This window comes from Hemiscyllium ocellatum, chromosome 7 (genome assembly GCF_020745735.1).
Source record: "Hemiscyllium ocellatum isolate sHemOce1 chromosome 7, sHemOce1.pat.X.cur, whole genome shotgun sequence".
NCBI lineage: Eukaryota > Metazoa > Chordata > Chondrichthyes > Orectolobiformes > Hemiscylliidae > Hemiscyllium > Hemiscyllium ocellatum.
The window spans coordinates 96,936,103-96,962,712 of record NC_083407.1 but is presented as its reverse complement, the minus strand read 5'-3'; the positions used below and the strand labels follow the sequence as shown (position 1 = coordinate 96,962,712).

The 26,610-nt window shown below is 44.0% G+C and overlaps 1 protein-coding gene across 4 annotated transcripts in view; it reads right to left on the bottom strand.

The window, feature by feature from the left end:
• als2b (alsin Rho guanine nucleotide exchange factor ALS2 b) overlaps positions 1–26,610 on the bottom strand; it is a 125,950-nt gene that overhangs the window by 12,422 nt on the left and 86,918 nt on the right. For 2 of the 4 annotated variants that reach the window (XM_060827540.1, XM_060827541.1), the window contains 11 exons: positions 25,667–25,765; positions 23,339–23,503; positions 20,054–20,167; positions 11,227–11,338; positions 8,731–8,808; positions 6,488–6,621; positions 5,051–5,215; positions 2,275–2,392; positions 1,373–1,530; positions 1,159–1,257; positions 80–259 (listed from right to left, as the gene is read on the bottom strand). In XM_060827540.1, the coding sequence (XP_060683523.1) occupies positions 80–259; positions 1,159–1,257; positions 1,373–1,530; positions 2,275–2,392; positions 5,051–5,215; positions 6,488–6,621; positions 8,731–8,808; positions 11,227–11,338; positions 20,054–20,167; positions 23,339–23,503; positions 25,667–25,765 (1,422 nt within the window). The remainder of the gene's footprint in view (positions 1–79; positions 260–1,158; positions 1,258–1,372; positions 1,531–2,274; positions 2,393–5,050; positions 5,216–6,487; positions 6,622–8,730; positions 8,809–11,226; positions 11,339–20,053; positions 20,168–23,338; positions 23,504–25,666; positions 25,766–26,610) is intronic. The other 2 variants (XM_060827542.1, XM_060827543.1) reach the window with 1 other exon arrangement.

Below are 26,610 nucleotides of genomic sequence, written 5' to 3'. Positions count from 1 at the left end.
CATTCCGTCCCGTCGCACTGTGCCAAACACCTTGGTCACCTTTAACAGTGGCTAAGAGTTCCTTTAAAACAACACTCACTTCTGTACTCCCAGGAAACCAAGTAGGGATAGATCTGGTTGCTTGTTGAGTCGCAGCACACACTCCCAGTAAACATCTTCCTCCCTCTCATTGTCCAGAGCGTAGAGTGTAAAGAGAGGTGGATAGAGCCGGGGTAACAGGACTGGAAGGAGCAAGCCACAGCTCGTAACCACTGGGACCCTACTGGAACAAAGAACTAGGTTAACCTTCACACATTCAGTACCTCCAAACCAACCCGATTCTAATGTATTGAAGTGATGATAATGGGAAAAGTCAGGGGGCCAATAGCATGAGCCCAATCCAGTAAGAGCTTGACAGCCCTGCTACTGAGGCTGCCTTGCAACTGAGAGCTGAAGGATAAACTGGGAGGGATGTGAAATGCTTCAAGGTCACCCACTCCCTCTCTCCTTGGAGTTAGAAGAATTAAGTTTCCACTTGGCACTCTGCCAGGGATGCAACCAGCAAGCAGAACCATTGGTGGAATAGGAAGATGCCCAGTCTTTGCCCAGGTGTACTGCACCACTCCAACACATTATCAATATAAAAAAATGAGGCAAAGTTGTTCAGATAGCCAAGGGCAAATCTCAGGTCATTAGGAGAACCATGCTGTTCACTGTACCCCACGTGGTACTTTCCCCGTGATTGGGCATCTCTGCATTGGTTTTTAGGATAATCGATTTCCAACATCAGATTAGATTAGATTACTTACAGTGTGGAAACAGGCCCTTCGGCCCAACAAGTCCACACCGACCCGCCGAAGCGCAACCCACCCATACCCCTACATTTACCCCATACCTAACACTACGGGCAATTTAGCATGGTCAATTCACCTGACCCACACATCTTTGGACTGTGGGAGGAAACCGACGCAGACACGGGGAGAAGGTGCAAACTCCACACAGTCAGTCGCCTGAGTCGGGAATTGAACCCGGGTCTCAGGCGCTGTGAGGCAGCAGTGCTAACCACTGTGCCACCGTGCCGCCCACATGATGGACTCATGTCCTAGCTTTTCAACCAAGACTAAAACAGGCACAGCCCAATCCCACTCATGGCTAGTTGAGCAAGTAGCAATCTTTTACCCTTGGCTAAACAAATCCCCTTCCTCGCTGTCAACCTCTTCATCATCATGTGCTCCTGGGGTTCGACTGTCTCTGTCTGGGAGGAATGGGAAGAGAAATCTGAAAGAAAACACAGGGCCAAATCAAGTTTGCAGCTTCAAGTGGCACTCATCCACCACTTCAGCAATGGTTAAACTAATTGCTGACAGCCGTCCCGGCTCTCAGCGCTCATTACCTGACCAGTTGGAAGATGCGAGTTAGGTAAGATTTGATTTCGTTGACTGCTTGCTGCAGTAATCGGCGATTTGCACCCACTCCCACGTAGGTCATCCTGTACACTGCCACCAGTGTCTCCAGCAGTTTCCCCAGTGGGTGTAGAGGGGTGTCACATGCCTGTCCAAGGTGTGAAGAATAGGCCACAGGTCAGTCACAAGCAACCTATATTTTGTTTTATAACATTTAAATAATGACGCAACACCTGGACATGATCCTGTATCTTGCAGAGGACATGTCAATGGGTATGAATAAGTTCTGTAGTTTGCAAGCGATACATAAAAGTTTAATTTTAAATGTGATTTCACAAATGTACAACACTTTCTGAACAATCCTGAGCAAGCTAGGACTTACATTAAAAACAAACTTAAAATTATTCATCGGGATTGCAATGTGATTCCTTTCAATTGTTTGAAGGTTTATATAATTCATACACAGGGACTTGTGCATGGGAAAGGAACATGCCCAGATAATATCATTAAGGATAGTTGTTCCCTACTGCACGGTCCACGTCAATGCCTCAACTAGAGCTCACTCGCCAACTAATTAGCACTTTTTTTCAAATGGTTTGTACATACTCTTCGAAAATGGACATTCCTGCATCTGTTCTGAGTGCAAAACAAAAAGCTTCAACTGCATCTCTCTTTTTCCAGCAACACAAGTTCTGTATTGCCAAGTGACTACTTAAATAAAGGGCAGGGGTTAGCTTCTAGTTTGTAAGACATACATCGGAATGCAAACAGTAATACACTGAGCTCTGCAGGAGACAAAGTGGAGAGATGCATCTGTTTCCCACACAGCTACTTAGATTATATGTATCCTAGAACCACACAACATCAAGACGGATGATCAGGACTCAAATACCTTTATTAAATATTTCCGGATGATCTCGTATTTATCCATCGTGATGGGGCCAACAATCTGAGGGATAACTTCCAAACTCTCCAACGTTTGTGTGTGGGATCGACTCCTGAAATCGGGGCTGAGTCAAAAAAGAAAGAAACTCAATTAGAAAGCTCTCCACTGGTGGGTCAGATGTTGAGAACAAACACAATCAAGAGGTTGGAGAAAAACTGTTTGACCTTGGCAAAGTGCAGTTAATACCAATCCCTGGCAGGTCTGTGGTATCAAGAACCAATCATATGAGGAGGATGAGGAAGAGGAAGAGATTGACAACAACAACAACAACAACTACTTGCATTTAGTGTCTTCAATGTAGTAAATCATTCCAAGGCACTTTATAGGAGGGTTACAATGCAATATTTGATGGTGGGCTGCAAAAGGAGACATTGGGGTGGATGGCCACAGGATCGATTAAAGTACAGTAGTAAGTTGAGGAGTGTCTGAAAGGTGAATAAAAAAAAAGAGACAGAATTGGAGATTCAGGGAAAAGAAATTCCATAGTTTAGCACCTGTACAGCTGAAGACATGGCCACCAATGCTGGGGTGATAAAAATCGGTGATGCTCAAGAGGCCAGAGTTAGAGGAGCAGTGATGTTTTGAAGAGTGGTAGGACTGAAGGAGATTACAGAGATAGGGAGGGGCAAGGTCTTGATGGGATTTCTATATATAAAGTGAGAACTTCAAAATCAAAGCATTGCTTTGGAAATGTAGTCAACATGTAGGCCAGACCAGCAAGGGGTAGGTTCCATTTCACAAAGGAGATTAGTAAACTAGTGAGGCTTTATAATAAGTCAACAGTTTGCATGACTGACTTTCCTTGCTGCCATCTTATCAGTTAAGAGAATTACGAATATCTACAGTGGAAGGATTTGAATTCTCGATCTTTGGGTTCTCACATATGATGAGAGCCGCGAAGCTCAGATGAATGGAGTTGCACTTACACAGCAACCATCATGAGCTTGGACTGCATCAAAGCATTTAACAATCTTGAAATACTGTGGAAATACGGTCATGGTTAAAACATTCGAAATATGAGCAAGAAAGAAAATCCTTGGTGTGAGAATGGAAATGGGAGGAATGGAGATAAAGAGGAAAGAGCAAAAGAGGAAAGAGACAAAGACAAATAAAAGTGAAAGAGACAGACAGACAGAAAAGAATGAGGGAGAGGAAGAAAACAGAACACACAAGATGTAGCCATAAATATTACTGCTAAACAGTTGATGCTCTCGTGCACCTTAACGAGGAGACAATGGTGGTGTGCCATACTTTCCTGGTCAAATCCATTCCCTCCTTCCTTCACCTGTTGATCATCTGGTTCCCGTACCATTTCATTTTGCATGTGGTCATAAAATGTTAACTTGGAATATTCAGGGATCAATAAGAAGGAATCTCTCTGATCTGGAAACGTACATCAGATAAAATGACCGAGCCAAGTATGGACAAAACTGCAGAATCTTTTTGAATAGAGGAAAAGGTGACGAGATGGGACAGAGTCTCTCCAGACAGCACTAGACTGTACAGTTTAAGGACAATGGGAAGGCTATTTTGGTTTCCAAATTGGAGATGTAATGGTGGAGGGTGGAAATAAACTTCGTCTAACAAAGTAGTAAAATAACAAACTTGGATCTATACCAGGAGGAGGACTTGGATATATATTTGGCCTTTCAAGCCTGCTTCACTCTCCTTCCTGACCACAGGGCACATCAAATGTCATTCATTGGAAGTGAAGTGTTTTGAAGTGCGGTTATCCACCACTGTAATGTCAGATTTAACATCAGGGAACTGTTTTTCTTGGATAAGGGAAAACTGAAGATGATATTCAAAATCGTGGCATTTGGACAGAATAAATTGGATGAAACTATTCCCATTTGGAAAGAATCAAGAACTTGGGGGGACAGTTTTAAGGCAAGAGAAGTAACTCTAAGTGGTCAGGATCAGGAATGCACTGCCCGAGTGTGGGGTGGAGGCAGATTCATGCTCAATTGCCCATAGTGTCCAGGGATGTGAAGACAAGTGAATTAGGCATTTGAAATGCAGGGTTACAGGGATAAGGTGAGGGAGTTGGGTCTGGATGGGATGTTCTTCAGCAGATCGCTGTGGACTTGATGGGGCGGTTGGCCTGCTTCCACACAATGGGAATTTTATGATTGAAGAAAGAATTGGAGTATTATTGAAAAATAAAGAATGTGCAGGATATAGGGAGATGATGTGGAATGGCTGATAAGTGAACTGTTCATCTGGACTGCAGCACAGACATATGGACTGGTTGGCCATTTTCTGTTGTGTAAATGATACTTAGTCTTCGAAAATCTTGGGTTAAAATAACTCTTCAAGGCTGCACTGAACTGTCAGCCTGAATGAGGCATGAGCCTACTAACAGTTGCTGCAGGTGAGAAAGATACTTCCTGAGGCTAGGAGGATGGAATGGAATGGAAGAGTGACACAATGGTTTTTACCAAAAATAAACTAGCTAGAAAAAGAAAAAGGGCAGGACTAAGCACTGGGGAGGAGGCGTAAGTACCAACAGAAGCTGCACATTTCTCCAAAGACTTTAGTGGCAGGAACAGCAATGCCATGCCCTCATTTAATAGCATTTGGTGAGGTGGGATAGTGAAGGGTGGTGGCGGTGGAGTGATGGTTCTGCTCTGGCTTTGAATGCTAATCACGCTGTAACAAACGTCCATCAGATCCAAAGGTTGGGACTAGTCTTCTGACCTACCAGCTGATTGACACTCACCTGTCCTTGTGCTGCCGTCTGCTTGTGGTGAGACAAACTGCAATGTTATCCCAAGCCTTCAGGACATCACCCTGCCCAGCAGCTTCACAGCCAAGCTGACTCCAACACTCATCAAACACGGCCTTCCATTTCTCATCAGGGTGCACTGCAAGTTTACCCAACTTCCTGTGAACACATTAAAATATACAGTGACTCTGAAAATCAGAACTGGGACCAACTGTGAGACTGCCAGGAGCATCAATCAACAGGGAAATTTGCTGTTCACTACACGCTGTCTTGCTCACGCACTCCAGATGTTTGTGAAGCTATGAAAGCTTAACATTTAAAAGTCAGAAGGAGACACAATTATATGGCTTTTATGAACAGAGGAGGAAATTCCCAGGTTTAAACATTGATCTGTGTCAAGTCTGTGCATCTCTGTCAGGGCAGTGATGCCTCAATGACTTCAACGTCCCACTTGCAAAGAAGGGACAACTTGGTTCTCTAATGTTGAGTTCTCTCTGCCAGTATTAAGCAGATCAGATAACTGAATCCAGCTCTGCTTAGTGCTTCATACTGCCAAACATCACTTTCTTCCCTCTCTTCATGAGAGGAGAGCTTCTTCAGCAAATGGCACATGCACGCATCGTTGTAGTCAACCATAACATGTACACTCTGCTTGGAGTGGGGAGAAAATGAATCAATGGAAAAGATGAACGAAATGGAGTTTATAGTGCAGTGCAACAGAAACCTCATTGCGCTGCAACTAAGTGCAATCCTTACCCAAGGGTTGGATGTACTTGTCATAGAAAGAATCCAACAAAGGTTCACCAGACTGATTGGTGGGGCTGTCGTGGGAGGAGAAACAGAAAAAAAAAACTGGACTTGTATTCTTAACTCCAGAAGAATGATGAAGAGCTCTCTCAATCAAATATACAAAGACTTGGAAACAGATGTAGGTGGGATGTTTACTGGGGGACAGTTGGTGGGTGCGGGGAGATCTAGAAATTGTGAAATTAGTCTCAGAATTTGGGAAGAGAAACCTTTTCTCTCAGAGTGGAGAATCTTTATAGCTATCGACTGTAGGTATTGTGGCAATTCCTATCATCAAGGACATTTAGTGACCATATTTTGTGATGTTAAAATTAACAGGAAAATTGGAATGGTGCAGATAAAATGACCTTGAAGTAGAAGATCAGCCATGATCTAGATGAATAGTAGAGCAGTTGAGGGGCTGAATGGCCTATGTCTGCTTCTATTTCATATGTTCTGAAATATAGTCACAATTGCCAGCCACTAAACAAGACTTCTACTGTAAAACTGCTCACTCATTAAAAACTGTGCATGTATTACAGATCTGTTCTAGTATTTTTCAGATAGATATAATTGACAGACAGTCTGCAGAGAGAGCTGTTGTTTGGATGAGACACAACTTTGATTAAGACCAATACAACTTACAGCACATGCGATTTCTCCCTGTCGGACTCATATATGTTAGGCTTGAAGTATGTCCCCGCAACTTTAATCCCTGCACCCCACTCTCCATTGAAAGTTCCTTCAAAGTAGTCACCATTTTGCATGGTCAGGATTCCCTGCAGATACAAAGATCTGAATAAGTCATATTTATTTGCAATGATTCAGAATTGCAGAAATAAAGCACAGCATCCTCAGTGGTATTATGGTGTCTCAGAGCTCATGTAAACCCTCCAACTACATGCCCAAAAATTTTCATTCACCTCCGATACCATCAGATCTTGGTGCTTAAAGATAGAATTTAAACACCAATGACACAGTAACCCTGCAAACAGGGCTGTGCGGAGCCCTTCAATTTATATCACTAAAACAGATGATCTGGTCATTAAACATGCTGTTTGTGGGAGATTGCTGTGCACCCTGTTACTGTCCCCTTTCCGCTCAGTCGAGTATACCTGCGTTCCACCAAAGGAACCTGCCACGATTGGCCACAAAACGTACTCGATCAGAATTGGGAAAGGTAAGTTTCCATCATTCAAAGAGAACACTGTTGGCCTGTCCCTAAATATGTTCTGTATACCTGCCTTGAGCCCGGATCCATGCCCATGTCTGAGCTAGAAGCAGGAGCTGTTCCAAAGACCACCTAGCTTTATTGAGACAAGACTGTAAGATTGTTTGATTTTTCTGGCTTCATGTTTTCTTTTGATTTATTTTCTGTGTTTGAAGATGGTACCAAGAGTGGCAACACTAAACAAGATTTTTCACTATTTGTAATAAATACGTGACAATAAATCAAATCAATATATCCCTTCATACTCTTGGATAGTAAAAGTAAATCCATCTTATTTTATACATTGTTAATGCAGTTAGTATCTACTGGATAAAAGCAAATTACTGCGGATGCTGGAATCTGAAACCAAAAAAGAAAATGCTGGAAAATCTCAGCAGGTCTGGCAGCATCTGTAAGGAGAGAAAAGAGCTGACGTTTCGAGTCTAACTGACCCTTTGTCAAAGCCAGAAAAAGGGGGAACTAGGGAGGTATTTATACTAGGCTGAGAGAAGGTGAGCATGGCTACAGAAGCAAAGGTAGCAATAAAGAGGTGATAATGACAGTGCATAGAGAGATTATAGGAAGATTAGGATTTGTGAATGACCAAGGGTGGAGCCAGTGCTGTGTGACAAAATATGTGGGGGGGTGGGGGGAATGAGTGAAGCAGAGGCAAAATGGAAAACAGGGGAGAAGAGTAGCAAAGGGGGAAGAGGAGTAGACAAAAAAAAGGGATGAGGGGGAGAGCGAGAGAATGAGAGACAATCAATCAATCAAGAAATAAGAGGTACAGAACAGTGAAAAAGAGAAGTATCTAAAAAGGCAATAAAATAAATGAAATAAAATTACGGAGCAGACTGAAAACAGAGGGATCGAGATGGAATAATCATCTGAAGTTTTTGAATTCAATGTTGAGACCTGCAGGCTGTAACGTGCCTAGTCAGAAGATGAGGTGCTGTTCCTCCAGTTTGTATTGAGCTTCACTGGAACATTGCAGCAGTCCAAGGACAGACATGTGGGCATGGGAGCAGGATCGTGTGTTGTAGTGGCAAGCCACGGGAAGGTCCGGGACAGCATTTGGCCCATATCCCTCTAAACCCTTCTTATTTATGTACCCATGCAAATGCCTTTTAAATGTGGTAATTACCAGCCTCCGACACCACCTCTGGCAGCTTGTTCAATACACTCAACAGTGAAAAAGTTGTCCTCAGGTCCCTTCTAAATCTCTCTCTTCTCACCTTAAACCTATATCCTGTAGTTCTGGACTCCCCTGCCCTAGGGAAAAGACCTTGGCTGTTCAGTGTCCTTGCCCCATCATGACTTTATCAACTTCTATAAGGTCACCCCTCAACCTCCGATTCTCCAGGGAAAATAACCCCTGCTTATTCAGCCTCTCCCTTCAGCTCAACCCCTCCAACCCTGGCAACATCGTTGATAGAGGTTTATTGGAAGATTGCTGTTCAACAGCTCGAGCAGTTTAAATCTGGACCAACATTTTCTTTAAAAACAACAAAGAACTGTGGGTGTTGGAAATCTGAAACACCACCAGGGAATTGCTGGAGAAACGCAGTCAGTATGGTAGCATCTATGGAGGGAAAGCAGAGTCAACATTTCAGGTCCATTGACCTTAAGAGTTTCACCAGCAATATCTGTTGCTGTTTCAATTTTCTCATCAATTTACCTTTCCATTTAAGATCCAGTCATCCGAGAACTCTCCTTCAAAGCTGGTGTCATCCTCTGAAAGCAGGATACCAGAGCCCTGGACAAATGAACCAGACTCTTGATTACTGCTCAGAATATGTTGGTTGGGATCCCCTCCATCACAGGGACCCAGAACCCAACTTTTATACCATTTCATATTTATGTCAAGAACTTCACATAATAAGCATGCACCTCCTATTTCAACAGTCAGGCTCGTTAAAAAAAAAACAGACAGACATTGTGTCAAAGTTCGCCGTCTTGTGCATATCAGTACAATTTCAACAACCTTGGATCATATCACAACCAATCCGTTTGGCTGTTCATGACAGGCAGAGTATTGACCAGACTCGAATTCTTGCAAATTCAGATGTTATGACTAATGTCAAACATGATTGTGATTGGACAGTGCTTGCCGAATAATCCCAAGTATGCGAAGAATTGTTCCTGTTAGGGTGAAAGGCAGGGCTGGTACATAAAGGGAATGCTGAATGACTACAGAAACTGAGGCTTTGGTCAAGAAAAATAAGGAAGCATATGTCAGGTATAGACAGTAGAGATCGAGTGAATCCGTATAAGAGCATAGAGGCAGTACGAGTATACTTATCAAAGGAAATCAGAACGGCAACAAGGGGACACGAGACAGCTTTGGCAAATAGGGTTAAGGAAAATCCAAAGGGATTTCATAAATGCATTAAGGACAAAAGTGTAACGAGGGAGAGAATAGGGCCCTCAAAGATCAACAAGGCAGCCTATGTGTGGAACTGTGGGAGACACCAAATGAGTATTTTGTATCAGTGTTTACTGAGAAGGACATGGAAGATATAGAATGTGGGGAAATAGATTGTGACATCTTGAAAAGTGTCCACATTATAGAGGTGGTGTTGCTTAAAATGCATAATGGTGGATATATCCCAGGACCTAATCAGGTGTGAAAAAGTGCAGCAGGTCAGGCAGTATCCAAGGAACAGGAAGATCGACGTTTCGGGCATAAGCCCTTCTTCAGGAATGCCCGAAAAGCCGATCCTCTTGTTCCTTGGATGCTGCCTGACCTGCTGCGCTTTTCCAGCAACACATTTTCAGCTCTGATCTCCAGCATCTGCAGTCCTCACTTTCTCCTCGAAGACCTAATCAGGTGTGCCCTAGAACTCTGTGGCAAGCTAGGAAAGTAATTGCTGGGCCCCTTGCCGAGATATTTGTATCATTATTAGTCACAGGTGAGGTGCTGGAGGTTGGCTAACGTGGTGCCACTACTGAAGAATGGTGGTAAGGAAATGTCAGGGAACTATAGACCGGTGAGCCTGACATCAGTGGTGAGCCAGCTGTTGGAGAGAATCCTGAGGGACAGGATTTGTATATATTTGGAAAGGCAAGGACTGATTAGGGACAGTCAACATGGCTTTGTGTATGGAGGAAATCATGCCTCAAACTTAGTCAGATGTACAGCTCGGAAACAGACCCTTTGGTCCAACTCGTCCATGCCGACCCCAGATATACCAACCCAATCTAGTCCCAATTGCCAGCACTCGGTCCATATCTCTCCAAACCCTTCCTATTCATATACCCATCCAGATGCCTCTTAAATGTTGCAATTGTACCAGCCTCCACCACTTCCTCTGGCAGCTCATTCCATACACGTACCACCTTCTGTGTGAAAAAGTTGTCTCTTCGGTTTATTTTACATCTTTCCCCTCTCACCCTAAACCTATGTCCTCTCGTTCTGGACTCCTCACCCCAGGGAAAAGACTGTCTATTTATCCTATCCATGACTATGTTGAATTATTAATGGTTGTCACTGACTCTCCAAAGAAAGCCAATGCCTGTACAACCCCAAGTGCTTGCTTGGATAATTCAGTGGGTAGTTCAGAGTGAAACACAATAGTATTGGTCTGGAGTCACACGTAGACAAGACTTGGTAAGGATGGAAGACTTCCACTCCTGAAGGAATTTAATGAACCAAATGTTTGTTTTTAAGCAGCATCTGCTGACACTGCAACTGTGAGGCATCTGTGAAATGCAGGATGACTCGGCAATACACATGACTCTGATTACAAAAGCTCTTGTTTCTTATTAATAAATTGAATGGAATTTAAATTCCCCAGCTCTCTTGGTGGAATTTAAACTCATGCTACAGATCTCTGGATTATTAGTACAGCAACAGTGACCGAGCTACTATACAACAATTGCTTGCTTTGCAAGTCCACTGGGGTTCGCAACCCTCAAAAAGTGGCAATGAGAGATTGCTGGGAGCCCCATACATCATATGTTATATATGCTACATCATATATAGTCTGCACTGAGATTAATGATTCACAAATGAGAGTTTCTTTGAGTTGCAGGTATTCGATTAAAAGTTAGAAAAAGTCAAACATATGGCCAGTTCCAGAAACTGATGTGGATTTCATCTCAAGCAGGGACAGGTTGCTCATTAAGAGCATATAAATTTGCATCTACCCAAATGACTTGAACAAAGACTCACCATCATTTTATTGTTGCTGAACGCACCCTCGTAGTACAGGCCAAACTGAGTGACCACAACTCCATTGCCATGGCGGATGTCATCCAACCACATGCCCATGTACTTCTCACCTCTGAAACAAGGAGGACAGCTGCATTTGTAAGTGGAAAGCACAGACTTCATTTAAAAGCCAGGGTTCTAATTGGATGTAATCAGAATTTCCCAAAAAGAAACAATTAACATAGAAGGCAAAAACATACAGCTTTACAGTATTTAAAATACTGTGTTCAGATCTGTCAGTACTTGTGGAAGATAGGTAGGTTCGCATTTTAATGGATCTAGAGTGAACAAAAGAAAGAAGAGAGTTGACAGGGATAGAGGATGAGAGAGTGAGGGGGGAGAGAATGAAGTAGAGAGAGAAAGAAAAAGTGGAAGCAGACACAAGTATGACTCAATGGACAGTCTAAACAAACCCAACAACACTGCAGAAACATCTTCTGTGAGAGAGAGCGCAAACATCAAAAACTGTGCTGACTTGTCACTCTACAGACATAGCTGCATAATCCCAGGATCTTAATGTAGCAGTAACTCAAAATTAACCTTGAAATCAATGTCCAATTGCTTTTTGAAAATAACAGCAAAATTTGATTCCCCCACATAGATGGTACATTCCAGATGACAACAATCAGCACTCTCTCAATTCTGTAACTACTGAAACCTATCAGTAAGAGCTTATCCCTTCTTTCTATATAATTAATTCAAATATGGACCATAACTTTTGGTTATACTCTGACCCTTGCAAAATATCCTTCACCACCTCAGTGATATCCCTTACCCTGACACCAAATGGACACAGATTTGGTTCCATCTTCAACTACATATCCATTAGACATTTCTATTCTCTGCTGTGTACCTTCACCTGTAATCATACCCCATGTGTTATTTGCCCTATTATGCCACGGATATAATTTAGACTACACTCCAAATTGTTGATACTCACCAGTGACCAGAGATGGCTGGATGGCTGGTCTGCAATGTAGAACGATGCCATCTGCATGGGTTCAGTTCACATACTGGCTGAAGTTATGAAGGCCTTGCCTCTTTCTTGAGGCATGACAATCCCCAAGCTCTCTCATGAAAGTAAGTTGCTGCTCTTTCATGAAAGCAAGCTATGGTCCTCTGGGAATACAACGACTTTCACTTTCAAAACTCAAAACCAACTTAGCAAACATCACAATCCCAGACTCTTCTTAACCTGATGACCTAACCTTCTTCATCAAATCACCTAAAATCTGGGCTTTACAATGAACATCACCTGGAATGCATCATCTTAGAAAGTCCCCATGATTTATAACATCAAGGACTCAAGTTTGTAAAGATAATAGCTTTTTATTATTTTGTATTTTTGAGTGCAGATTGAATTAAGAAAGTAACTAGTATAAAAAAACCAAGGATTGATGAAGGATCACTCACTTTTTCAAAACAAGTAACCTGACACTCACCATAAGGACAATTCGTCCAGTAACAAGTCATTAACTGGTTTGTGGAGTGACCAGTTATTGATGACAATGGCTTCCAATGGAAGAAGAGAAGAGCAGCTAGTTTAGCTCCACAGCGAAAAAGCATCTCAAAGCTGATAATACTTTTTGTGTCTTTCTAACTGTTGTAAGCGAAGACTTTTAAATGATTTGTCAAAGATCTTTATAAAAGTGGGAACCAGTCAACCTGCAAACAAGTGACGGTATCCGGGGAGGGAGAATCAAAGAGCAGCAAAGCTTGAAAAACCCAAAAGTACCATCTCAGTGAACTCTGAACAGGGACCATTGAAACACCTTTCCGATCTTTCCCTCCCTCCACTCTAAACACCCATGTTTTTCCCTATCTGTGCCTGTGTCTGCATGGGAAAGTTTATCAAGTGAGGATGAGAGTTTTAACTTGTGGAATTTATACATTGATAGTTTATAATCTGGAATTAAGAATCTAATGACGACATGAAACCATTTCTGACTGCCAGGAAAACCCATCTGGATTCACTAATGTCCTTCAGGGAAGGAAACTGCCGTTCTTACCTGGTCTGGCCTACATGTGACTCCAGACCAACAGTAATGTTGTTGACGCTTACCTGCTCAGTGGACAATTAGAGATGGACAACAAATATTGGCCCGGCCAGTGATCTCCACATCACGTGAATAAATAAAGAAAATTGTTTCTCTGTAGCTAGAGTTGTTTATTGAAAATAAGTAATAATTCTTGTTGCATGCTTTTTGTCAAGTCTAAAGACAGGTAAATTAGAGAATCCTGTGTACCTTTAAAAATGTTTCAGGTTTGTGTGATGACTGCAGGAATAGTGGGGCTCGATTGTCAGCACGCTATCCCAGTGAAGTATAACAAGTTAAAAAAAATTCTTAAGTGCTGGTACAGAGGCACTTCCTACACACCAGTGTCTGGGATAAACACCACATGTTGTAATTTCCACATAGGGCAGAATGTGCTGGCTTCAGGTCTGAGCTGTCTTGCCATTACACTGAAATTAACTGTCTATTTAAAGCGCTTTTCACTTAGCTTGCTCCAGATTTTCCATTTGCTTCCCTGCATTCTCTTGATGCATATTAATTAGCATCTGCTTCCTTCTCACACCTAATTCCCACTCATCATTTTAAAGCTTCTACTCTATACAGTACACAGTTCACACTCTGTGCTCTTGCAGGTATAACCACTTAATATTTGTAATTCATTCACCAGTTTCCACAGGCCAGTCAACCCCTCCCCCATTCACTCAATGATCAATACCAACTTACAACTCTATGACACTGAGGCCTCCAATGATTTGCAGCTCTTTTAAGATCAGGAGAACTCAGTTAAATTACAATTTGATAAAAACACAATACTTAACCACAACTTACCTGTAAAATGCCACACATATCCAAATTCCTGTTTTAAAATCTTCACTCTCCTTGCAGTTTACTCCTTTCTCTGCTCGTGACTTCTCTTTCTATGGGAGCCGACTGTGCATAGATTGGCTGCATTTCTGACATTACAATGCTGATCCTGATTCAAAAAGTACTGTTGAAGAGGGAGGCACATTGCCAAACCTCTATGGTCAAGCTCCAAGTATGGTTCTCTTACACTTGCTAGAGGTGACGTGTCTTGATGCAGGGACCTGTTCTCTGCCATCAAAAGGACTATATTCAAGCCTTGCAAATTTTCCAAATTACCCTGGGAGTTCCTTTTCCCATGGCAACAGCACAGCCCATGAAAATTAACTTGCCAACTCATCAGCATCCTGGTCTCCTGCTTTATAAATAATTGTACACGTGAAATTTGGTGTCATTGTGTTTGTCCTGATGAATGCAAGATGAGAAACATTGGCAAGACTCTTTCTGAAAAGAGTCAAATTATGGACTAAGCAATTTAAAAAATAATAATCAATATAGAATAGTACAGGAAGCTCCATAGATGTGAAAGGCATTACAGAAATGAAAGAATTTCTACCTCAAAAAGAAAATTCACCACATTGGCGGGAGGAGAGGCCTTTGTGAGAGACATATTGGTTACTCTCAGACAGATAAGGATGGAACCATGAGAAGATAGAGATGGTTTAGGGCAGAGATAAGACAGGAATGGCTCAGGTACAACACACCAGTTGTACTGATTTGCTGCATGCTCTATCCTGGAAAACAATATAGAACTAGGCAGATATCAACTCCAGAATCTAGACGATCCCCAATCCAGCAGATACATCCGGTGATATTCCTGGCTCAAGCCAAGCCTGCTTTCCATGTGTATTCTCAAGGCTTCCAACAATACCCACAGATACAGCAGAAGGAACATATTTGCCTCTGGGGTATTAGCTGTTAAAATAAACTGCCAGGCCCTTGTCAAACACAAAACTATAATCTTCTGGGTAACAGTTAGAGGTGGGAAGGGGAAGAAGCAGGCAGTGCAGGGTTCCCCTGTGGTCGTTCCCCTAAACAATAGGTATACAGCTTTGGAAACTGTTGGGGGGGATACACAGCCTTGCAGGTGTAAGCTGCAGTGACGGGGTCTGTGGCGTGAGATCTGGCTCGGAGACTCAGAAGGGAAAGGGGGAGAGGAGGCGAGCGCTAGTTATAGGAGACTCTCTAGTTAGAGGGACGGACAGGCGATTCTGTGGACATGGGTGAGACACTCGGATGGTTTGTTGCCTCCCGGGTGCCAGGGTCCGAGATGTCTCGGACTGTGTCTTCAGAATCCTTAAGGGGGAGGGTGTGCAGCCAGAAGTCGTGGTACACATTGGCACCAACGACATAGGTAGGAAGAGGGGTGGGGAGGTCATTCAAGAGATCAGGGAGTTAGGCTGGAAGCTAAAAGCTAGGACAGACAGAGTCGTCATCTCTGGGTTGTTGCCGGTGCCACGTGACAGTGAGGCAAGGAATAGGGAGAGAGTGCAGTTGAACACGTGGCTGCAAGGATGGTGTAGGAGGGAGGGCTTCAGGTATTTGGACAATTGGACTGCATTCTGGGGAAGGTGGGACCTGTACAAACAGGACGGGTTGCACCTGAACCAGAAGGGCACCAATATCCAGGGGGGTAGGTTTGCTAGCACTCTTCGGGGGGTTTAAACTAATTTGGCAGGGGGATGGGATCCGGACTTGTAGTCCAGCAAGTAAGCTAGCTGTTTGTCAGGATGTCCAAGAATGTAGGGTGGCTGTGGAGAAGGTAGCACTGACAGGGAATACTTGCGGACACAGAGATGGGCTCAAGTGCGTATACTTCAACGCAAGGAGTATCAGAAATAAGGTGGATGAACTTAAGGCGTGGATCGGTACCTGGGACTACGATGTTGTGGTCATCACGGAAACGTGGATAGATGAGGGACAGGAATGGTTGTTGGAGGTTCCTGGTTACAGATGTTTCAGTAAGATTAGGGAGGGTGGTTAAAAAAGGGGGGGGGGGGTGGCATTGCTAATTAGAAATGGTATAACGGCTGCAGAAAGGAAGTTTGAGGGGGATCTGCCTTTGGAGGTAGTATGGGCTGAAGTCAGAAATAGGAAAGATGCAGTCACCTTGTTGGGTGTTTACTATACGCCCCCCAATAGCAGCAGAGATGTGGAGAAACAGTTTGGGAAACAGATTTTGGAAAGGTGCAGAAGTCACAGGGTCGTAGTCATGGGCGACTTCAACTTCCCAAATATTGATTGGAAGCTCTTTAGATCAAGTAGATTGGACGGGGCGGTGTTTGTGCAGTGTGTCCAGGAAGCTTTTCTAACTCAGTATATAGATTGTCCGACCAGAGGGGAGGCCATATTGGATTTGGTACTCGGTAATGAACCGGGACAAGTGATGGGCTTGTTAGTGGGTGAACATTTTGGTGATGGTGACCACAATTCTGTGACTTTCACCTTGGTTATGGAGAAAGATAGGTGCGCACAACAGGGTAGATTTTACAATTGGGGGAAGGGAAATTACGATGCTGTAAGACAGGATTTGAGGAGCATAAGTTGGGAGCATAGGCTGTCAGGGAAGGATGTGGTGGAAATGTGGAACTTTTTCAAGGAGCAGATACGACATGTCCTTGATATGTATGTACCTATCAGGCAGGAAAGAAATGGTCGTGTGAGGGAGCCTTGGTTGATGAGGGAGGTTGAATGTCTAGTAAAGAGGAAGAAGGAGGCTTACATAAGGTTGAGGAAACAGGGTTCGGACAGGGCAGTGGAGGGATACAGGATAGCCAGAAGGGACCTGAAGAAAGGGATTAGGAGAGCTAAGAGAGGGCATGAAAAATCCTTGGCGGATAGGATCAAGGATAACCCCAAGGCATTTTATGCGTATGTGAGAAACATGAGAATGATGAGAATGAGGGTAGGTCCGATCAAGGACAGTAGTGGGAGATTGTGTATGGAGTCGGAAGAGATAGGAGAGGTCTTGAATGAGTACTTTTCTTCAGTATTTACGAACGAGAGGGACCGTATTGTTGAAGAGGAGAGTGTGAAACGGACTGGTAAGCTAGAAGAGATACTTGTTAGGAAGGAAGATGTGTTGGACATTTTGAGCAACTTGAGGATAGACAAGTCCCCCGGGCCTGAAGGAATATATCCTAGGATTATGTGGGAAGCAAGAGAGGAAATTGCAGTACCGTTGGCAATGATCTTTTCGTCTTCACTGTCAACGGGGGTGGTACCAGGGGACTGGAGAGTAGCGAATGTTGTGCCCCTGTTCCAAAAAGGGAATAGGGATAACCCCGGGAATTACAGGCCAGTTAGTCTTACTTCTGTGGTAGGCAAAGTAATGGAAAGGGTACTGAGGGATAGGATTTATGAGTATCTGGAAAGACACTGCTTGATTAGGGACAGCCAGCACGGATTTGTGAAGGGTAGGTCTTGCCTTACAAGTCTTATTGAATTCTTTGAGGAGGTGACCAAGCATGTGGATGAGGGTAGAGCAGTGCATGTAGTGTACATGGATTTTAGTAAAGCATTTGATAAGGTTCCCCATGGTAGGCTTATGCGGAAAGTCAGGAGGCATGGGATAGAGGGAAATTTGGCCAATTGGATAGAAAACTGGCTAACCGGTCGAAGTCAGAGAGTGGTGGTAAATGGTAAATATTCAGCCTGGAGCCCAGTTACAAGTGGAGTTCCGCAGGGATCAGTTCTGGGTCCTCTGCTGTTTGTAATTTTTATTAATGACTTGGATGAGGGAGTCGAAGGGTGGGTCAGTAAATTTGCAGATGATACGAAGATTGGTGGAGTTGTGGACAGTGAGGAGGGCTGTTGTTGGCTGCAAAGGGACTTAGATATGATGCAGAGCTGGGCTGAGGAGTGGCAGATGGAGGTCAACCCTTTCAAGTGTGAGGTTGTCCATTTTGGAAGAACAAATAAGAATGCGGAATACAGGGTTAACGGTAGGGTTATTAGTCAGGTGGAGGAACAGAGGGATCTTGGGGTCTATGTACATAGATCTTTGAAAGTTGCCACTCAGGTGGATACAGCTTGTAAGAAGGCCTATGGTGTATTAGCGTTCATTAGCAGAGGGATTGAATTCAAGAGTCGTGAAGTGATGTTGCAGCTGTACAGGACTTTGGTTAGGCCACATTTGGAGTACTGTGTGCAGTTCTGGTCGCCTCACTTTAGGAAAGATGTGGAAGCTTTGGAGAGGGTGCAGAGAAGATTTACCAGGATGTTGCCTGGAATGGAGAATAGGTCGTATGAGGATAGGTTGAGAGTTCTCGGCCTTTTCTCGTTGGAACGGCGAAGGATGAGGGGTGACTTGATAGAGGTTTATAAGATGATCAGAGGAATAGATAGAGTAGACAGTCAGAAACTTTTTCCCCGGGTACAACAGTGTTACAAGGGGACATAAATTTAAGGTGAAGGGTGGAAGGTATAGGGGAGATGTCAGGGGTGGGTTCTTTACCCAGAGAGTGGTGGGGGCATGGAATGCGCTGCCCGTGGGAGTGGTAGAGTCAGAATCATTGGCAACCTTTAAGCGGCAATTGGATAGGTACATGGATGGGTGCTTAATCTAGGATAGATGTTTGGCACAACATCGTGGGCCGAAGGGCCTGTTCTGTGCTGTATTGTTCTATGTTCTATGTTCTTCTCATGAAGGTGCTAACTCACTGGGATATAGAAGGACAACTGGGCAGAATCGAGTGGCACATTCAGCAATTATAATATTATAATGACCCTGACACTGAGGAGATGGGAGGCTATGGCAGGAGATCACTGGATGTGGCTGGGTCACATTGGGGAGTGACCTGTTCAGTCATGTCCCACAACTGCATTAGGACTCATATGTGGATCAGGATCCCAATTGACTGATAAGACTCCAAAACCAGTGAAATTAAAATCTCTGAGCAGTGGGTAAGAGAATGGCCTGCACCCCTATGGGCTAAAGCCCAATAATTCTGATACCAGGGAACAGCAATAATTAACCTCAACTAGTTTTGTTCCACATATGGCAAGGTGATTCGAAGAATGGGCTAATGGAGATCAGGCCTTCCCACTGGCTTCTAGTGGGAGTGCATCAACCCTAATTTAGGGATATATTTAGGGAGGGGAATTTCAGGTACTTGTTATGGAGCTGCAGCAAGTTATCAACTTGTTTAATGATCCATGTGAGTAGGGACTATGGGATGTTTAGACAACACACACCATTCCTTGTTGCATCACCAGACACGAAAGAACAATTGTCTGAGTGTTCAAAATTTACCAACCAAGCAAACACACAAGTTAGAGATCCAAATTCAAGGCTCTGCAGGCAGCTCAACTAGACTAGACAGAAAAGGAAGATCCCAACAAGTCAGCTGATCCCAAAAAGTTGCCATTTCCAGGATATCAAGATGGTATTGTGCACTCTCAGAGAGACGGGTAAACTAGCCACTGATGCTAAGCTTATAATCCAGGCTGGGATGGCACATAAGTCAAATGGTGAATTCACACTCACCATCGTGACTCATGACAAGTACAATGGCCATTCTAGCAAACAAAGTCCAGGGCGGGTTGCAGACAAGATGTGGAAAGGAGTTGAATTGCCTGGGAGCATTGAGTTTTTGATGACCTGCCAACTTGATTCAGCTCTCACATGTATCTCAATGCCAGTAGGTAAAACGGAATAATTTGTTCTCCTGCAGCAAGTTAGGAAGATACAAATTGGGAACAAGAGTAGACTGTTCCGGCCATTGAGCCAGGACACTATCCTATTTGTTGCATGTGCTCAGTCTTGTGTGGGCCACACTATTGGGCAGGTTTCATTACCTTTCAGTGAGGTCAGGCTATTGGACAGGGTGCCATGCAGGGGTGAAGTGGTCCATGCATGGGATGGAGGGAGGAGAAGGAAAAGGGTCAAAATGGATGGTGCCTGGGCTCACCCTGTGCCTCCAGCTGGCTGGTCACTGAGGTGCGCTGAAGATGGCGCCTGGGACGTCCACGGCCAGGACCATCCCACCCTCCTGGCGGGGGGAGGACGTTTGACGGCGGGCGTCCTGCAAGAGGACAAGAACAGTCAGAAATAAAATGGAGAGGAAATAAAACACAAGGAGTGGATTTTGCTCACCTCCCACTTCCCTCACTCAGTGTCATGTCCCCTTTGGGGTCCAGATTCAGTGGCATCAGCTGGCTGTATACCTCTCCACCTCTCCTTGTGCCCCTTTCCCTGCATCAACTCCTCAGTACTTTGCCCAAGTGACTGCGCGCATATGAGCATGCCTGGAAATGGATCATAGAAAACTATTCCAGTTTAAGAAGCATCATGGGTGAGCCCAGAATCTATCTACAGCTGATGTAGCAGGACCCATGACAATAGGGAGATGGTAGCACAGTGATAGGAGCAATGTAACTGGACTAGTAATCACGCGGTCCCTGACAATGTTCTGAGGTCAGGTTTGTAGTGGGATTTGAATTCATGTGGAAGCAGATGCCAGAATTATAGAAAGAGAAGGGCAGGAAACAAAAGTGCAGTTGGAAATATTACAGGCAAACCAGTCAGAAGGAGCTCAGTGGGGATTGAGACTAGGAGCACATAAAAAGAGAACAATGATACACAGAAAACCCATGATTACAAAATAAATCATGACAAGGTGACAGAGCTGCTGATTGCTGGATCAACAGCCAGCACTTTGGCAAGGGCTCAAGTTTAAGGAAGGAGGGGTTGGACACAATCCAGTAGATCTGCCTTGATAGTTATGACGGATCTATGGGGACTAGGAAGCAATGGTCAGTCTGGTTGTACCATTGGCTGCAGACTTTGGTGGATAACTTTAAAGAGTGTTGTGTGGGGGGGGGGGGGGGGGGGGGAAGCAGAAATCAGAATTACCATGGAATTTGAGTGCTCACCATGTGTCACTTCTTTCTGTAGTTTCTTTCACCAATCTGAGACCCCAGAGTGGGAGGTCCAGTGGGATGATTTGTTGAGGAAATGGGTTCCACAAAACCAATTCATAACTTGTTCAGTGTCTTATTCCTTGCACATCACATGGTTAGGCCAGTGTGTTCTTCACACAGTGAACAGCTGCACCAGTCACCGGTCTCGTGGTGCAGTAGACAATCCCTGGCCTTTCATCAGAAGCTTCAGTTTCGAGTCCCACTCCAGGATTGGAAACAGATAAAAGTGCATGCTTTGTCTGCCTCATGAGCTACTAGACGCAGGGAAGCTTCCAGGTGTAAGCACCTCTGCACACTCCAAAGCTCTCCAAAAGTTGCTGAAACTGACGAGTGTTCTCCACCTTGGAGACTTGAGGCAGATTACAGGTCCAAAGACATTTCCCAAAAATTCACAATATAAACATAGAAAATGAGAGATACCAACTGCAATACACTCATCGCATCTGATTACGCATTTATCAGACAAGTCTCTAAGCCTTGTATCAGTTACAGTCTCATGTCAAAGTCAGAGCATTAAGGATTCAAGTCCTGCTTCAAGGAATTGATGACACATTCATATTTGATCATTCAGCAGAGGACTGAGGAAGTGCTGCACTGTCAAGAGGTTTTTTTTTATTCATTCATTGGATGAGGATGTTGCTGGCTAGACAGCATTTATTGCCCATCCTTAATTACCCAGAGGGCAGTTTCGAGTTGACCACATTGCTGTGGGACTGGAGTCACATGTAGACCAGAGCAGCTAAGTACGGCAGTTTCCTTTCCTTAAGGATTTAGTGCATGCACTTATGGAGGTAAGGTGGTAGGAAGTGGAGAAACTGTCACCTCCTTCCTCGTCTCCCATTTCAATTCAACCCAGGACAGGAAGGGTTAAGGACAGTCATCCTACTCAAAGGACAACTGAAGTCTTGAAAGACCTTATCCCACCTCTACTGATACTTTATCCTGGTGTGTATGTCTATGGGTCCAGTTAGGGGAGTATCCAACAGAGGGACCCATAAAAGATATAGGAGAAGAATTACGCCATTCAGTCCATCAGATATGCTCCACCATTTGATCATGGCTATTATGATTCTCAATCCCATTCTCCTGCCTTCTCCCTGTAACCCTTGGTCCACTTACTAATTAAGAACTTATCTCTGTCTCAAATACACTGTGACCCATGGAAAATCAACCCCCATCCTTGACATGACACTAGCACCAACTCCACTCCCATCATCCCCTTGAAATCCCACCCCTCATTGGGGTAACCCTGACTGCCATCTTTACTTTGGTCCAGGGGCTCCTACAACTATCCCTCATCAGGGCCCCACAGAAGCAGTGGCAGAGGCTACCGCTTCAACTGCTACTGTTGACACTGCAAAGCTGCCTGCCTCTGACTGACTGGCAGTCGTTTTACCAGGAAAGTCTGGGACAGCCAGCAAGACTCCTGTGTGAGACTGAACCCCACCCGAGCACCAGAAGTGGCAGCAGTGAGGTTACCAGCTCTCCAGCTGGTGAACAGCATTGCGGCCATGATCATTAAAACGTGCCCACTGCTTTTCAGCCGATGTGTTAATCTGAGGTCTTGTCGGCCTCTTTAACCTGGTATAAAGCAGGCGAATTCTCCTGTGTATGGAGTAATATTTATCTTCCTACTGTCAGCACCAAATCAGATTAACTGGTTGTTATCAAATTGTTTTTCCAGGAATGTACATTCCATCATGATTACACTACAACACTTTTATAATATCAATTACCTCTCCACTTCCAATAAAATCCATCTGCTAACAAAGCCCTCATCGTTGCTCGTCACCTCCAGGCTCAAGAAACGCAAAGCTCCCCAGGGTCAACTTCCATAACTTCATCCAAACATCTGCTGTCATTATGCTAACCTGGTCCAAGTCCTATCAGTCCTATCCTTACAGATGTCTCATTTCCTCAACACCATAAATTTAACATTCTTACCATCAACCGAGATGGACTGATCTACTGAAGCAAGATTCTTCATACTTGGTTTCACGGCACTATATGACCCATGCTTTAGATTATATTGCCATGGCCAAATACAACTTAGACTGTTTAGAACCACAGCCAGTTGGATCTTTAATGCTAAGGGGCTACAAATCCTTTAGTTCCAAACCATACTTCGCAGAGGAAATGTTATAGGTCAGAATTTCAACTGCACATTGTAATACACAGCGAGTGAACCATGAACATGGAAGCCCACAAACATACTATCATGTCACATTACTGTCTTACAGAAGGCACTTATGTTCCAGATAACATTGTATTACCTAGTGATGTCATCAAACACACCATAGCCCATTTTTTTGTCCTGTGCCCATTGTCCGATGAACATGCTGGGGGAAGATGATGTCAATTTGCCACTGCGGAGTAAGCCGTGACCATGGCGCATGTTGTCTTGGAAACAGCCTTCATACACCTCTCCAGTGGCATATCTGTCAAGGAGGGGAGACAGAAAAGGAGATTAGTCAGTCTTATTGTATATAAGATGTGGCCAGTTGATCAGGTGGTGGCTTTAGACCCCTGTTGTACTCTTCATTGGGTATAAAGGATTATTACAGCATTTAATGGACACCAAGCTATTGGTTTGCAGCTCTGACATTTTTAAAGTTTATTATCAAGTGTGTTCTTCTTAAGTTTTGTGCACCAAGCTAACCAGAGTAGGAAATATTCTTCACTGTGGCTCAGTTAGCACCACTGTCACCTCCGACTCTTAGTTCTGGGTACCAGTCGCACTCTGGGGCTTCAGTACAAAAATCAAGACTGATACTCCAATGCAATACTGAGGGACAGCTGCACCACCAGAGGTGCTGTTCTCTGGATGAGATACTTAATCTAAGAGGCAGATGGGATTTATATAAAAGTTCCCACCTACCACTACTTGAGGAAGAACTGGGGAGCTATCCTTAATGTACTGATCAATATTGATTCCTTAAATCAACACTAGGACAACATTCTCTGACCATTATGACACTGCCAGTAGGAGATTGCTGTGGGGATCACACTACAACAATGGTTACACTTCAAAAGTACTTCACTGGCTGGTGGTTGTGAAAAACGTGATATAAACCCAAGACAACCCGGGAGGCCGAAGCAGGTGGTGGTTATTCAGCCCCTCCGGTTTATTCTGCTATTCAATTAGATCATGACTGATATTTAACTCAATTTCATTTACCGACCTTTGTCCTATGTTCTCAGATACCCAATAAAGTGATCAAACTCGAGTCTTAATGTTTCAATAACCCAGCATCCGTAGCCTCTGGGGAAGTGTGTTCCAAATTACACACATTCTACATGTGAGGAATCACTTCCTAATGTTCTGAACTGGCAAAGTATTATTGTAGAGTTCAAACTCTTTGTTCTGGGTTCTCCTAAGAGTGGAAATAGTTTCTTGATATGTACTCCATTAAATTCCTTTACCACCTTGCTTAGATCACCGCGCTCTCTCCTGAATCAGGAAGAACCCAAACAAACCGTTTATGTTACCTGACTGAATCCCAGTTCCCAGGAGGCCTGTAACCAGCAGAGTGAAGTGATGTTCAGTCACTCATGCAGCTTCCACCCTTCTACCCACTTTCAGTGAGCTGGGAATCATGGGGTTTCTACTCTGTAGGAACTGACCTGCCTATTTTCACCACATACTACTATTGCAGCTGCTGGTAGAGTTCAATTTCATGGCGCTGGAATTATTAAATTGGGTGGCACAGTGGTTAGCACTGCTGCCTCACAGCGCCAGAGACCCGGGTTCAATTCCCGCCTCAGGCGACTGACTATGTGGAGTTTGCACATTCTCCCCGTGTCTGCGTGGGTTTCCTCCGGGTGCTCCGGTTTCCTCCCACAATCCAAAAATGTGCAGGTTAGATGAATTGACTATGCTAAACTGCCCGTAGTGTTAGGTGTAGGGGAATGGGTCTGGGTGGGTTGCGCTTCGGCGGGTCGGTGTGGACTTGTTGGACTGAAGGGCCTGTTTCCACACTGTAGGTAATCTAATCTGAAAAAACGTCTTTTCAGGAAGGGAGTCACCAATACAAGCGACTCCTGATGCTCTTGAGGATGGACAATAAACACTACCTTGCTGATGTGTTTTGTTTCTTGATAATTAATTAGTGAAGAAAATTGGTGTTAGTATCACCACAACTCCAGACAGATTACAGCTGCTCACCTCCACCAACATTTGTCCAATAAAAGAATCCATTCTGCACATACAGAACAGCTGCCCTTCAAACGCAGATGATCAACTAATTCTTCTTCTTCTGTAGATTTACAAGTTGCTGAGATTGGTGATGGCATTACAGTCGAACATACTCACAAACTATGGTCAGTGGTGGTGTTGAAGTGAGATGCAACTGTATAACCACTACCACTGGAACCATTAATTGGGAGGGGGGGGGGCGCACATATCTAACTAACACAAGTTCACAATGAAGCTGTCCATCAGAATGGCTCTACCATGAAATCAGCTAATGGGCATAAATCAGGAGCACAGAGCCTCACAAAAGCAACAAGCAGACCACATCAGGACAGCAAACCACCTTCTCAAAATCAGCAAATTTTGAGACTCTAAAGGCACAGATAGCTGAAGTGAGACCTGACCGTACTTGTAGATTCCATGGCCTTGCATCTTGCCTTCTTTCCAGTGGCCCTGATAGTGATCGTTTTTCTTCATCGCTTTGTTGGGCAAGATGTACTCTCCATACCTGTGAAGGACAAATTAAAACCTTTAACAGCCCACATACACGTCCACCAGAAGGTGTTTGCCCTCCAAAGAAGAAATAAACCACAACTCGATGAAGTAATCAGAACACAGATAAAAACTGTTCCACTCATAAGGGCTGACTCATGACAGCAAAGTAACAGTGTCCTCTTTCTTCTGTGGGGCTAAGATCCACTTTCCTGGTATTTGATGTTTGTCAAATTGATATGTTAAAATATTTTGGGCAATCATATCTGATTTATCAGGTTTGAACACAGCTTATATTCATGACATATCCATAACATTTTGCCCGAAGTACAAGGGAGTTGAGAGTTAATAGGAAATAGACAGGAAAGGGGAGTTGAAATACAAATAAATTTTAGACGTGATCTTACTGAATGTCGGAGCAGGCTTGAGGGGCTGTGTGGCCTACTCTGCTCTTATTTCTTACGTTCAAGGGAACACAAGGCTCAGGTCTGCAGAGTATCATTGCTCAGTGACAGTGGTCACTTGGAACAAATCCACACTACCTGTGAAACAAGATACCCTGAATTGCACCATCCCATTGGACACTGCTGTCTTCTCACAAAGACATGAGGCTCCTCGGGTTCCAGCCTCTCATGTTCCCTCACCCAAAGCAAAAGGAGGTAGGACTTGAATTGCTATAGTGCCTTTTGCATCCACGGAGACTTCCGGAGCTCTTCCTGGCCAATAAACTATTGTCACAGATGCAATGTAGGCAACACAGTTGTCAATCTACCCAAAGCAAGGTCAAATAGACAGCAATGAGATGAACAACCAGATAATCTGTTCCAGTTACGCTGATTGAATGGTAGTTATCGGCAAGGA